Here is a 15,352-nt window from a genome sequence, read left to right as displayed (position 1 = left end):
ATCCGATATATATGTGGATTACTCCGGGGCAGAGCTCTCCAGTGGGCAGAGGCGCGCCTAATGAAGACGTCTGTGGATAGCCTGGATTTTAATGAATTTGTGTCCACGTTTAAGCTGGTGTTTGACCACCCGCACTACCAGGACAATGCTGCCTCCCGGTTATTGACTCTCAGCCAGGGCTCCAGGACGGTAGCGGATTATTCCATTGAATTCTGGACACATGCGGCGGAGCTGGACTGGACGGACAGCGCGCTGCGGGCTGTGTTTGTGCGGGGCCTGAACGAGACTTTGAAAGATGAATTGGTTTCCCGGGACGAACCCCCCGACCTGCGGACCCTCATCTCCCTCACTCACCGTATAGACAACCGCCTACGGGCTCGTCGCCGAGAGAGACGCCGGTCACCGGTCCCGCCGGAGCCACGCGCTGCCCCGCCCCCGCCGGATGAGCCCATGCAACTCGACAGGACCCTTGTGTCGGCCGAGGAGCGTCAACGGAGGCGTCGTCTGGCCGGGGCTTGCCTCTACTGCGGTGAGCGCGGACATTATGTGGTCACTTGCCCAGTTCGGCCAAAAGGGGGGGCCCACCAGTAGCACTGGGAGTACTGGTGGGCGAGCAACACATCCTGGACTCTTCTAATAGACTGCGGCTCAGCGCCACCCTGTGCGTTCGCACAGAGACCTTATGCGTTTCCGCCCTTATCGACTCCGGGGCTGAGAGGGACTTTATTGATGCCCAAGTCGCGGAGCAGCTCGGGGTCTACCTGGAGCCCCTCGAACGCCCCTTAAATGCCCAGGGGCTCAATGGACGTTTTCTGGGGCACATCACTCACATCACAGAACCTGTCACCGTGATTCTGTCCGGCAACCACCAAGAGAACCGTCAGTTTCATGTCCTGTCCTCCTCCGCTTCTCCTCTGGTCCTTGGTTACCCCTGGCTACGCGCCCACAACCCTGTTTTCGATTGGGCCAGGGGCGGAGTTTCGGGCTGGAGTCCCGATTGCCACGCCAAGTGCCTTCGGTCCGCCCTCCCTCCGGCCGGGAGGTCCGTTCCTGTCGCTGATCCGTCCCCAGACACCCCCAATCTGTCCTCGGTGCCTGCTGAATATCACGACCTGGGGGAGGTTTTTAGCAAGAGCAAGGCCCTCTCTTTACCGCCCCACCGTCCATATGACTGCGCCATTGACCTCCTGCCGGGTGCCCCACTACCATCTAGCAGGCTATATAACCTGTCTAAACCTGAACGCGAGTCAATGGAGGACTATATCCGTGGGTCCCTGGCTGCCGGAATCATCCGCCCGTCCACTTCACCCGTGGGAGCGGGGTTCTTCTTTGTGGCTAAGAAGGACAAATCCCTGCGGCCTTGCATTGATTACCGGGGTCTGAACAATATAACCGTAAAGAATAAATACCCGCTTCCCTTACTGGACTCGGCATTTACGCCCCTCCACGGTGCGACCATCTTCTCAAAGTTGGATTTGCGGAATGCGTACCACCTGGTGCGCATCAGGGAGGGAGACGAATGGAAGACGGCCTTCAAGACACCCCTGGGACATTTCGAATACTTGGTTATGCCCTTCGGTCTCACCAACGCCCCTGCCGTATTCCAAGCCCTCATCAACGATGTGCTCCGTGATTTCCTTAACCGATTCGTCTTTGTTTACTTGGATGACATCTTGATTTTCTCGCGGTCCCCCCAGGAGCATCATCAGCACGTTCGCCAGGTTCTCCAGCGCCTCCTCGAGAATAAACTGTTCGTGAAAGCTGAGAAATGCGAGTTTCACGCAGAGGAGGTCAGCTTTTTGGGCTTCATTGTGGGGCGGGGCCAAGTAAGAGCTGACCCTGAAAAGATCCAGGCTGTCACTGAGTGGCCCGTTCCTACCAGCCGGAGACAGCTCCAGAGATTTATCGGCTTTGCCAATTTTTATAGACGTTTCATCCGGGATTTTAGTAGGGTTATCTCGCCCTTAACTAAACTCACCTCTCCTGCTTTGCCGTTTGCCTGGTCTCCTGAGGCGCAGACAGCCTTCGAGAAGCTTAAGAGACTATTTACCTCCGCTCCCATCCTGCACCAGCCCGACCCTTCACGGCAATTCATCGTGGAGGTCGACGCCTCCGACTCGGGAGTGGGGGCCGTGCTTTCGCAGAGGTTCGACCCCCACAACCGCCTCTGTCCCTGCGCCTTCTTTTCCCGGCGACTGTCCTCGGCCGAGGTCAATTATGATGTGGGGGATCGGGAGCTCCTCGCCGTAAAGCTGGCCTTGGAGGAGTGGCGCCACTGGCTCGAAGGGGCGGAGCAACCATTCATCGTCTGGACCGACCATAAAAACTTGGAGTACATCCAGTCCGCCAGGCGCCTCAATCCCCGTCAAGCTCGTTGGTCCCTCTTCTTCAGCCGCTTCAACTTTCTCCTCACCTACCGCCCCGGATCTCGGAACGTCAAACCGGATGCCCTCTCCCGCCAGTTCGCCCTGGAGGATAGCCCGGTCACCGCAGAAACAATTATCCCCTCCTCGTGTGTGGTGGCCGCGGTCCATTGGGATATCGAGGACACCGTCCGAGAGGCCCAGACCAACGACCCCGACCCAGGTAACGGCCCTCCAGATAAACTGTTTGTTCCCGATTCTGTCCGGTCTCAGGTGCTCCAGTGGGTCCATGCCTCCCGTTTCGCCTGCCATCCTGGTGCCGGTCGCTCTCTCTCCCTCCTCAGGAGACGCTTCTGGTGGCCCACGATGGACACAGACACCCGGGCTTATGTCGCCGCCTGCCAGGTATGTGCTCGGGCCAAGGCCTCCCACTCACCCCCTTCTGGTCTCTTGCATCCTCTCCCAGTTCCTCGTCGCCCTTGGTCCCACATCGCCTTGGACTTCGTGACGGGCCTTCCCCCTTCCCAGGGGAACACGGTGGTTCTCACCATTGTGGACCGCTTCTCCAAGGCCGCCCATTTCGTTGCCCTGCCTAAGCTCCCCACAGCCAAAGAAACTGCCGACCAGCTGACCAGTCATGTCTTCCGACTCCACGGCATCCCGGTGGACATCGTGTCCGACAGAGGGACCCAATTCACCTCTCAGGTATGGCGGTCTTTCTGCGACAGTTTGGGGGCCACGGTTAGCCTCACGTCCGGGTTCCATCCACAATCTAATGGGCAGACGGAGCGGGCCAACCAAGACCTGGAGTCGGCCCTACGGTGCACAGCCTCCGCCAACCCCGCGACCTGGAGTACTCACCTACCCTGGATAGAGTACGCTCACAACTCCCTCGTGAGTTCCGCCACTGGTATGTCCCCCTTCGAGGCATCGCTGGGATATCAACCCCCTCTCTTTCCCACGGAGGAGAGGGACCTCGCCGTCCCGTCTGTTCAGCGCCATCTCCAGCGCTGTCGCCGGATCTGGAAGAAGGCCAGGGCGGCCCTTCTTCGGGCTGGAGCGCGCACTAAGGCGACGGCCGATCGCCACCGTGTCCCGGCGCCCGTATACCAACCTGGCCAGATGGTTTGGCTCTCCGCCAAGACGGTCCCGCTGAAGACGGACTCCCGTAAGCTGTCCCCCCCGATTCCTGGGACCGTTTAAGATCATGAGGATCATAAATCCATCGGCGGTGCGCCTCCAGTTACCCCCGTCTCTCCGGATTCATCCGACCTTTCACGTCTCCCAGGTTAAACCAGTCCGGACCAGCGACCTGTGCCCTCCGGCCGATCCCCCACCGCCCGCCCGAGTCATTGACGGCCACCCGGCGTTCACCGTCCGCCGCCTGATTGACGTTCGTCGCCGTGGTAGGGGCCTCCAGTACCTCGTCGATTGGGAGGGTTACGGTCCGGAGGAGCGATCCTGGGTGCCCAGGGCACGCATTCTGGACCCCGACATGGTGAGAGACTTCCACCGCGCTCATCCTGACAAGCCTGGGGGTCCACCAGGAGGTGGACCTTAGGGGGGGGGTACTGTCATGATGTCAGTTTCCCTGTCCTCCCGTGCTCTCTCCCCCTCCCCTACCTGTGTGTCTGGAGCTGGGTGGAGTGCCTGACTCCTCCCGTGCACACCTGGGGTGCATCAGCCTAATCACCACCACCTGCTGCTGAGTACAAGAAGGCTTGGCAGTCTACACTCGGTGCCAGACCGTCCGCGTGTAAAACGTGAATGTTTCTAGCTAAGCTTTGTTATTTGGTACCTTCCTGCAAATGCTCATTTGGATTTATGCACCCTCCAGATTCCTGCCTCCACTCGCCCAGCTCCAGCCGTCACGTTCCAGTCCCGGTATCGTCTCCTGCTCGTCTCGTCTCCGGCTCGTCTAGTCTCCTGCTCGTCTCGTCTCCTGCTCGTCTCGTCTCCTGCTCGTCTCGTCTCCTGCTCGTCTCGTCTCCTGTCCGGTCCTGGTCTCTGGTTTGTCACCCGCTCCCCGCTCTGGTCTTCGTCTGCTCCGCCCGCCCTGGTACCGCACCTGCTTCTATCCCCGTCCTGGTCCTGTCCTGCCCGCCTCTACCTGCACCGCACCCGCCTGACCCGTCTCCCGCTCCCCGGTTCCTGTACCTGCTCTTGTGACCTGTTTAAAGACTGCATTTTCACCGCTGTAAATAAACACTGTTAAAACTGCTCTGGTCTGCATCCTTTGGTCCTATCCGCACCGTTACGACAGAAATAATCTACAACAGCTGAAATGACTTGAATTCTCCATGTTTTCCTGCATTTGAGTAAATTTACTTGACCCAAAAATACATCTATAGTAATTTCTGACCATACGGTAAGAAAAAAGCACGAGTAGTCTAACGATACTTTGACTGGTTTCTGCATTGCAAATTGTGAATAATCAAAACTTACCAAAACATGTAAAGAAAGTACGAAAATAAAATAAATTATGAATCCAAGTTATTTATTTTTACAGTGTATTCAAAGCTCAAACCTCAACATAAAATCCAGCCAAAACTCCTCAAATCAAATACCAGAATTCAAGTCAGCTCAACTCATGTACATAATCCATTTTTCGCAGCGGTTCTTTGTAAACCAAGGGAAAGGCAAGTGGCAAGTGTATGGGCTCAGGTCTTTGGGAGGGCATCTGGTGCATTTGATAGTCAGACAAAGGAGGAGAAGCCTGTGACGGGGGTCCGGGAGCCGGGGGGGTTGTTGTTGGGTAGTGTGTGCGCCGGTTGTCCGCTGGGGGTGTAGGCTCCTCCTGTGCTGTGCTGAGTCACTACAGTCTGGTAGTAGGGTTCTTTGTCGACCGTGGCACATTCCTCGTAGGGGAAGCCGGAGGTGGCGGTGCTCTTGAGGCCCTTCGGTTGGCGTTTCCACGAGTTGTAATAGGTGGGGTCACTCATGTAGTGGTTGACGAACGAGTGCTTGGGCTGCTCCTCTTCGTAGTCGCTGTCCGTGAGCTACGAGGAGAGGACAGTAGAAGTCAGGTTATCTGTTTGTAGATTGCAATCCTTTCAGAAGATGGATTTTCATGACAACCCTCTAAACTACTTAAAAATCAAGCAGGAAATCATATCACAGTTTAATGATCTTTAAATACTTGGCATTTTAGTGTGAAACAAAAACTGTCATATCATCTTTGTAAATTAAGTCACCTAATATGATGAGTCAAAACCAAATAAAGTTGAACAATGTTAAACTCTTCTGGTGAGGGTCTGCCACTTTCTTGTCTCCATACGTACATACTTTGCCTGGGATTTCCAGAAGTATGGCATTAAAATAATCTATAAAATTACAGGTCAGATTTGTGAAGAGGCAAGGTCACTAACAATAAGAGAATGTGTGTTTTTTAAGGGATTTTTAAAATAATAACACCTTCAAAATAGATAGGTTTAGATAGATAGGTTTAATGCCATACTGTAAAACACAAACGTGGCAGACACACCCACCCAAAAAAGTTACATCATTCAGCATTAAAGTAGATAAGAATAGATAAGAAAAAATGTAACTGTCTCCGTAAGGTTGCACGGATTTTAGGGTATATAAAAATAATCAAGAGTTTTGAACCAATACTCCAATACAAACAAATCAGGACTGAAAACTTGGACACTGTCATAAATAAACATCGCCCAGACTTTTAGCACCCTGAAACTGTGTGTGGTCCAATGTTTTCTTTTCTTTCCCTCATTTCTTGCTGCTGTGGGCAAGTTGTACCTCTGACTCGGACACCTCGGTGGGCTTCTCTGTGAGGTTGGTGCTCTCAGTTAGAGCCGTCCCGTTGTAGTTGTTACAAATGTCCTCATCAGAGTAGTGCAGGACGCCTGGGCTGGGTCTGGGAGGAGACCTGCACACAAACCCCAGTTAGGCAGGTAATTGAAAGGTAAAAGTGATTTCTGTTGTAGGGCTGTAGGCCTTTAGTCGTTTCATCGATTAATTGGTCAATGGTGTCTTAGTCAGCCAAAATTTGTATGAATTTGTATTATCAATCATTTTATTTAGATTATTAAGATTTGTATGGGACACCAGGAGATGGATCATTTAAACTGATTTTTGCACTGTCTTCCTATTTGGAGCAGTAAGATGTCAGCATTGTCTCCAGTCTGACTTCTTTAGAACTGGTAAACTGTAAACCAGGATGAGGGGACATACCAACTTTCTCACAGCTGGGATACAGTTCTGAAGAAGTCAGACTGCAGATGGCGCTCTCTTGCTACTGCTCCAAGTAGGAAGACAGTACCAAAATCTGTTTAAATCAGCTCACTGGACATGTCACAGCAACATCACATGACCTCTGAGTACAGCACAATTGCTGTTTTTGTGCAGTTGTGTCTTGTGAGTGCAGATAGTTTTGAGAGCTTTTGCCATGCTCCCTTTTTACTTCAACTAATTGAATGGCAGGACATGTCTTTTGTCAAACAAGAATTCCTTGGCTACAGCTGGTGTGTTGAAAAAGTTAAAATGTCATGTGTGCTTTGATACATGGTTTATGGAATTGCCCTTTGGTTTCTTAGAGGAAAGTGTTGGTTACCATGTGACTTACACAAAGGACAAGTGCCTTATGTGAGCAAACCTGTGTTCGGAGTAATAAGTACTGAACTCACTTTGAAAATGTGCAGGGAGCCTAAAAGTCCTACACTGAAAATGTGCAAGGAGAGAATGATGAACGATGCTGCGTGTGAGAAGATGTAGGGCCTACCAGTCAAAAGACACACCTTTTCTCTATGTTTACTACTTTCAACATTTTTTTTCAAGACATCAAATATATGATGTAAGATATAAAGAAAAAGTTAAATAACTCAACCAAACATTTTTTTAATATATATTTTATATTCAAACTCCTACTCAAAGTAGCCACCTTTAGGTTTGTTGACAGTGCCCCAAACCCTTGGCCTTATCTCAGTAAGAAGGCCAAGTAAAGGTTAAAATGTAACAAAGTATATGTAACTGAGTACTGTACACCTGAAAATAAAGAAAAAAGACATGAAAACGTTTGTCCACACTTTTGACTGGTAGTGTATATCTGCATCTGTTTGACTGTTTCTGTGTAATGTAAGTGTAATACAGTTTTTGTTTTGTCACATTTTAATATAAAAAAAACCAAAACAAAAAAACGTACACAAGCGTGGACCTGGTCCCGTTTTTCTTGAGGAAGGAGTTCTTAGAGTTGAGGCTTCGGCTGTTGAGCTCCAGAGCTGTGAAGCCCCCGTTGTCCAGGGTGACCGACTCGTCTGCAGGGGACAGGTGCTTTCCTATCAGGACAGAATACGCACTTTACAATACTGAACATTTATATGTTAGAATCTTATGTACAGACTTCTATTTATTTCATGGGCTGAAACAGATTTTGGGGCTGGGGCCTACTTAGAGTGATAGGACGACTTCTTCAGAACTGTATCCCAGGAGTATCACATGTTTTGGTTGTTTCAGAATAAGAAGCAACCAAAGCACACACCCGATCCACTGAGCCACCAGTCCACCATCTTAAGCTCACAATATCAGACCAGATGGAAAAAACATCTTATGGTCCTAGGCATAGAGAGCAACAAGTACCATCGGGGAGGCCATTGAGATCTGAAATCACGCCCCCCGGAATATAAATCTGAATGAGGGGGCATACCAACTTTCTCACACGTGAGGTACAGTTCTGATGAACCCGATCCTACTGCTCCAAGTAGGAAGACAGAGCCAAAATCTGTTTAAATCAGCAGAGCAGACACATCACAGTAAAATCATGCAATAGGAAGGCGGCAGAGTGCAGCCGAAACTATTAAGGTATGAGATAAATAGAGGTCTGTACATATTATTGGTTTATTTGGTCTGGACAGTGTTAAAGAACATACATGGTGCACATCATCTCCATGGGATCATTTCCTCCCATGTCCTGCATTCGCTCTCACAAAAGCAGTCTCATTCATACACAAGATGAACCTAAAGAAATGCTGCTTGAGTGTGTTTATAGAATAATCCATCCATCTATTTTCTTCCGCTTATCCGGGGCCGGGTCGCGGGGGCAGCAGTCTAAGCAGGGACTCCCAGACTTCCCTCACCCCGGACACATCCTCCAGCTCCTCCGGTGGGACCCCAAGGCGTTCCCAGGCCAGCCGAGAGACATAGTCCCTCCATCGTGTCCTGGGTCTTCCCCGGGGCCTCCTCCCGGTGGGACATGCCCAGAACACCTCCCTAGGGAGGCGTCCAGAAGGCATCCTGAGCAGATGCCCACCTCAGCTGGCTCTTCTCAACGTGTAGGAGCAGTGGCTCTACTCTGAGCTCCTCCCGTGTGACCGAGCTCCTCACCCTATCCCTAAGGGTGTGCCCGGCCACTCTGCGGAGGAAACCCATTTCAGCCTCTTGTATCTGCTATCTTGTACTTTTGGTCATTAGTTTTTTTTATAGAATACATTTAGAACAAATCTGTTCATTAAAATGCTGTTTTGTGGCATTTGGGAATGATTATTGCTGTCTGAGTTTGTATATAGAAAATACTACATTAGATGATATTCCCAGTGGTCTCTCATACAAGCACTAACCAGGACCAATCCTGCTTAGCTTCTGAAATAATGCACATCAGAAGTACAGTGTTTATGCACACAGTAATCTAGTTCAGCTAAGCAGACAGGCAGATACCCCTGAGTATGATTCATCTGCTGATAACCAACTAGCCAACAGATATCGTTGTTCTTGGTACAGTTGTGTTTTGTATTGACATGGATCAGAGTTGTCCTTTGACATGTATTCTCACACATACACATGATACCTGCATCAGATTACTTGTTAATGTATGTTTGTTGCATCTGTCCCTATGTATTGTATCGTTCTATCATAGTAGTGTTGTAGTGTTGAGAATTGAGCCGATCCAAACCTGAGGAGCAGCTCTTGTACTTGGAGCTGTGTCCGTGAAGCAGCAGAGCAAACACCAGCACCAACACCAGGATGAGCCCCACCAGAGCCATGACCAAGAGGAACCACCACTCCTCATAGAAGGGCCGCGACGACTGGGCTGTGCAAGGGACACAAAAGTCATTGGTATTGTATTATATTTTATTGTATTGTATGTATGTATATGTATATATATTTTTTTATTTTATTTTTGTGTGTTTCTGTGAAATATTACTTTTTTCTTCATTCTATTAAATGCAATTTTCTTATGTAGCCAGTAAAGAAGTATGTATTTTAAATGAGTTAAATTCAGAATGTTTACCTGGATTTGAGTACTGGTAAGCAAGCAGTTAATATTTATTTACTTTGTACCTTTATTGTCTGAATTTCTTTTCATTCTCTTGAATATTAAAATATTAAAAACTACTCAATACTAATGTATAACTTTTCTGGTGGAGGGTAGCCACCTACTTAGTAATCTCTATGCAGATATTATTCTTTTGCCTAGAATGTTGCACAGTATGTCAAGCAAGTGATATGTTACCCGTTCACAGTAAGAATGCTAATATTTTGTGGTATTTTTAGCTATAAAAGTATCTGTAATATGTGATGGATAAGTTTAATACCATACTGTTGAACATTTTAGGCAAAACAATAACACTTTGACGAAGATAAGCTGCTGGCAGACCTCCCTCACCCCCCACCATTCAAATAAAGCTTATAATTAAATACATCTTCTTTAGTTTGTGGTTCATGTGTTACGTTTCCTCTTGTGCCTTACCAGCAAGGGCAGTGGAGGGGGCACTGGGCTGGCCGTAACCGTAGCGATTGAGCGCGATGACCCTGAACTCGTAGCTGATGCCCGAGCGGAGGCGCTCCATGGGCACGGCCACAGACCTGCTGTTGGGGGGCACCAGGCGGATGAACGAGTCCCAGGTTCCCTCATCTACAGCGAGCAGGAGAACAACACAGAAGCCAGGGTGTGAAAATGGTGCAAGTGGTGGTACATTTTGGGCAAATTGATCTGCAAATTGAATTGCAGCTGATGTCATCTACATTCCCTGGGGGCATGATGCTAACTGTGGCACTGCTCTGTCTGAAGCTCTGTTACTCATGTTAGACTTTAATCCCAGCTTTGTGTTAACATGATCTGACCAGAAAGAACTCACTTAGTTGGAACAGGTGAGCTGAATTGTGCTGTTAAACAAGTTCCTCTCAAATAATATGATGCTAATGCTAAAAATCAAGCATCTGAACAAGACCTTGAACGCTCGTTTTGATCTCGGGCTCCTGAAAATGTGTTGCTTAAATCACTTTTGCGCTTTTTTATGAGTTTTCAGATCTAAAAACTCTGAGGCTGTGTTTGCTTATGTGTGCATTGTGTCACCATGGTAATTGCTGAACATTCTGCCATAGAAAAACATGCATTCCCCCCTGATGTAACTGCAAAGTATCAATAGGGGATCAAAACATGCTATAGTTAAAGTGCTATAGTTAAATTGCATGCGACTGGTTAGACTACTCATTTCACAAAAACATAGTTAACTTGATTATTTTTTATTATTTCTTCTTTTTAGGTTTATAATTGTACTGGCTGGTTGGACATAGGCAGCAGATAGCACATACGTAGAGGTTGGAATGGAGATGTTGAGCTTTTGAGATTTAGACAGACTAATAATAAAGAGTTACCCAAACATGTGTGAATGAAACAAAACACAACTCCAGGAATGCTGTTGTTGTTCCCCTGATCAAGACACATCATCCACTTTGCCCACTCTAATCACAGAGAGCATTTTTTCCCAATACTTCAGGTAATTGTCAGCGCACAGACGAAGCTTTCTCTCCTGACCGCGGTGCAGGCCAGTGAATCCTAATAGCAGGTTGTGTGGAGGCAGTGAGCAGTGATGTGACCCCTGCTGAGAGCCCACTTAGAGCAGTAGACTTCAGGTATAATCTCTTATCAGAAAACTGCACAGGGCTTGATTTGCACAGCAGGTTGTAATGAAAAAAACGCACTCTTAAGTCGGTGAAAAGGAGTGTAGAGGGAGGAAAGGGTGAGTGCGGAGTAAGTAATGGATGCTTTGACTTAAAAGAGGACATATTATGCAATTTATTTCAGTTTAGAAAGATGAGATTCAGATTAAGAGATTAATTTTGACTCTTGAAAGACCTGGAAATGTAATAATTGAAATGTCACAGTTTCTAATGTTTTATATGGTCTGTTTTATATGAAATGTTTTGTCTGTGGGTGTTGTTGATGCCTCTTGGTCAGGACTTGGTTGAAAAAGAGATCTTCGAATCTCAATGGGACTTTCCTCACCAGAGGGGCGGGACTCGACGACATATCCAGAGATGGGGGCGGAGCCAATGTCTCCTTCGGACCAATGCAAAGTGAGACCGGAGGAGGTTTTGGATACGCTCAGGTCCAAGGGAGCTCCTGGAGAGCCTGGTGCAAAATGAGAGAAGCAGAGACAAACTTAACATGACAAACCAGATTCCTGAATAAATCAAATAATCTAGAAGTGGTACTAGTCAACACAGCTCAAAATAATACTAATTTTGTTTATATACTCTCAACAAATTGAGATCATGAAAAAACTAAACTAAAATAAATAAGTATCCAAACTGTAATATAATTTTAAATGTCAACATAAACTTTTACAACTTGCCACTGACATATATAGCTATAGTAGAGTTACCATTATGAGTTGTAGTAAAAAGTATCCAGCTCTAAAAGTACCATTAGACGTACAATTTCTTCAAAAGGTTCCCCTATTAAAATGGTCCATTTCCCCAGTACAGATATATTGTAAAAGCAGCTCTTGGGGTGAAATGTAGTAGTGAAAAAAAAAATAGATTTAGTGTTTAGCTTCATTTTAAGATACAACTTGTTCTTGACCGCATCTGAATATTGCATTACTAAAAAGTGCAGTGTGAACCTTTTGTGGTCCATGAGAGCGCCCTCACCTGGCAGTGGCTGGGCTGTGAGGTTGGCCTGTACTGCTGGTCCGTAGCTCACGGTGAGGGCCTGCACACTGAACATGTAGGTCACTCCTCGGGTCAGGTCTCGCACCTTGAGCCAGCGCTGCCATCCTCCATTTACATCCACAGTCACGGCTCTCGTCAGGCCTGCACAGGAGCCAGGACACAGAGCACAGGGAACAGTTATGGGGTGGACAAGGTTGACTAATCGATACTTTGCAGCTCATGTCATCAACATTCCCTGGGGGTGTAATGCTAACTGTAGGCTCTGCTCTGTCTGAGGCATTATTACACTTTAATCTGAGGTTTATTTAAACACATCGCACAAGAAAGAACTGACTTACCTAGAAAAACAACAGGTGAGCTGATTTGTGCTGCTAAACAAGTGTCTCACACATAAAATTACAGTCAAAAGCTCACTAGCATTAGCCAACAGTTCAGTTCAGTTAGTCACTCAGCCTTTTTGCTGAAAATCAAATCTCTAAATGTGACCATGAACGCTCATATTGATCACAGGCTCCAGAAAATGTATTGTATCAATCTTAGATCTTCAAACTCTTTTGGCTGTGTTTGCTAATGTGTGTATTGTGTCACCATTGTAACTACTGAACATTCCACCATAGATGTACATGCAGAACACCCCCAGCATGATGTCACTGCAAAGTATCAATAGACTTCATTTGGTTCTGTTCTACTCCTATGCTCCTGATTGTCTTGTGCTGTTGAACAGTCTGAACAGTCTGAGTGCTCAGCAGAAATGAGAAATTACTGAGTGAGTGAGTTATCTGAAGATTTGGTAGTTTTTGGTATTTATGTATGCAGATTAAACTCTTCTTTATACATCTGTCTTGATATAAATACACTGTTTTCTAGTAGTTTTTTCTGCATAAATAGTTGTTTTTGCATGAACTCCAGTTACATTATAGCTTTGAGAGCTTTTGCCAAGCCTCCTTTTAGTCAACTTACTGATCTAGACGTAGACTTAGACCTAGACATAAAATACACACCTTGCACAGGGCTGGTGGGCTGGTACCTCACCCTGTAGCCCTCAATCTGACCATTAGGACTCAAGGGGGCGCCCCAGGACACATTCACATTGGAGCCGGTCACCTCCGAGAAGGACAGGAAGCTTGGCTCACTGGGTGCTAAAACAACAACACAACACAAAGTTAGAATGCTATTTAGGAAAACAACCATAGTGTGGAAAAAGAAAGTTGGCAAATATGGATTACCACAGGTTATGTCTAGTTTTGGAAGAGATTATTTTGATGGAAATATTTAGATGGTATTTTTGTAATCAGCCCAAAATGTGCCAAAATATAATTGGAAATGACATGCAAATAAATAAACTATAAAATTGACCATAACAGTGCAGAAATATCACTTTAATACCTTAGTCTGAAATATCACTCTGCAAATTAGTTTTATTTTAATCATCATTTTGGAGAATTATTTTTTCAATAGTTTTTTATGACTATATATGACTATATACTCAGTATTTTAACTGTGCATAGGTCTCTGTTGCCTTATGCTGTGAGCTTCATTGTTTCAAAATTAGATTTTTCAACCTCACAAAAAACAATCATGCTCATAGTAAAAAAATGCATCTGATGGAACCAATGGTGCAGTGTAGCAGTGTAGAGTGGGTAGCTTTTACAATTTCCTACCATCAATTTTATTTTTAAAAAAGTGCACATCTTTGGTCTGTTAGTCAATATGTCTGTACAAAATATATGACTCTTTTCATAAAAAATATCTTTACAAAACTGCATTTTTCTTTTACAGTTGTCGTGCAACATGCTATCAGTAAATGACCCGTTACAGTTTTTCTCTGAAAAGGATTGAACAAAATTCAGTGTATATTAATTACTTCTTGTTATCTTTAGCGTTGTTATGACAACAGCTAAATCTTGGATATTCTGCTTTTGACTTAGAGATATGGATTATTTTGTTTTTGAAGAAGTGCTTTGTGTATTTGATGATGAGGAAGATGCCTGAGCTTTATATTCTACTATTTTTAACAACAGTTTGTCTTTTCCTGATAACTTTCAAGGAAGGACAGCCCAGACTGATAATTTGTAGAACTCCACTTGGATTGAGAAGCATCTGTTTGGCTTCTGTCAGAGTAAAACAATTACCTCCAAACACTTGTATTGTTCTTTTTGGAACAGTTCATATATAGATATAGTTTACCAAGCTGACATTAGTAGCTAGAAAGCATGTGGAGCCATACCTGACTGCTGTGTCCGGGCTCCACGGGGGTCACTGGGGGGTCCATCTCCAGCTGTGTTGAAGGCTGTCAGGGTGAGCATGTAGGCCGTGTAGCTGCTCAGGTTGGTCAGGTGCACTGCAGTGTGGGGGACAAAGACCACCTTCACCTTCTCTGTCTGATTCTGCTGCTCCCTCTCCCAGTAGTGAATCTGCAGCAGGTTAGAGTTCAAATGTCAAGATGTGACTTTGAATTTGACTACTGTAGTTATATATACAATTATTAGCACTGGATGCTCTACTTGATACAATATTTGTCAGGTATTGTAAAAGGAAGCTCATTAAAGATGCACTTAGAGATATCACTTTGAAACTTCTGTAGTTTGCTTAAAGGTACTATATAATGCTAAATTGTGAAAACTCTTGTAAGCTTTTAGTCATGTCATAAAACTCTCTCTCCTCAAAAACATACCTGGAGCTATGTTTTGTTCCATTCACACATGTTTGAGTAATCCTTTTATTATTAGTCTGTCTACATCTCCAAAGCTCAAAATCCTCTGTTCCACCTTGTGATGTCATGGAGCAGTACTTTTCATATTAATACTTTTTAAATGTGTACACTGGGAGTGTTTCATACAAATGGTGTACTTTTTTAAACTGCCATAACTTGTCTACTTTTTTAATCTGCCATAAAATCATCAAACATTAATATTCACGTTAATATTTTTCAATTTTTTTTTTCTTCTTTAAATTATATATTGAGTACTACGACAGTATTATGACACTACTGTAAATCCATAAAATGAAAATAAATGTGACTTTTCCTTATAACTTTGTGACTGGCTCACCCATATGAATAATCAATGGTAAGATTGAGTCTGTTG

The 15,352-nt window shown here is 46.0% G+C and overlaps 1 protein-coding gene across 1 annotated transcript in view; it reads right to left on the bottom strand.

Annotated features, from left to right (window-relative positions):
* The window catches only part of LOC117369807 (protein sidekick-1-like), a 261,478-nt gene that overhangs the window by 1,383 nt on the left and 244,743 nt on the right, over positions 1 to 15,352 (bottom strand). Inside the window, exons 39-47 of the mRNA XM_055222923.1 lie at positions 14,494 to 14,680; positions 13,268 to 13,405; positions 12,246 to 12,407; positions 11,599 to 11,724; positions 10,060 to 10,224; positions 9,262 to 9,399; positions 7,519 to 7,651; positions 6,117 to 6,246; positions 4,616 to 5,362 (exon numbers count right to left, since the gene is read on the bottom strand). Coding sequence (XP_055078898.1) covers positions 5,060 to 5,362; positions 6,117 to 6,246; positions 7,519 to 7,651; positions 9,262 to 9,399; positions 10,060 to 10,224; positions 11,599 to 11,724; positions 12,246 to 12,407; positions 13,268 to 13,405; positions 14,494 to 14,680 — 1,482 coding nt within the window. The 3' untranslated portion in view covers positions 4,616 to 5,059. The remainder of the gene's footprint in view (positions 1 to 4,615; positions 5,363 to 6,116; positions 6,247 to 7,518; positions 7,652 to 9,261; positions 9,400 to 10,059; positions 10,225 to 11,598; positions 11,725 to 12,245; positions 12,408 to 13,267; positions 13,406 to 14,493; positions 14,681 to 15,352) is intronic.

Source organism: Periophthalmus magnuspinnatus, chromosome 1 (genome assembly GCF_009829125.3).
Source record: "Periophthalmus magnuspinnatus isolate fPerMag1 chromosome 1, fPerMag1.2.pri, whole genome shotgun sequence".
Classification (NCBI taxonomy): Eukaryota; Metazoa; Chordata; class Actinopteri; order Gobiiformes; family Gobiidae; genus Periophthalmus; species Periophthalmus magnuspinnatus.
The sequence above is the reverse complement of the archived record's forward strand: the minus strand, read 5'-3'. Positions and strand labels throughout refer to the sequence as shown.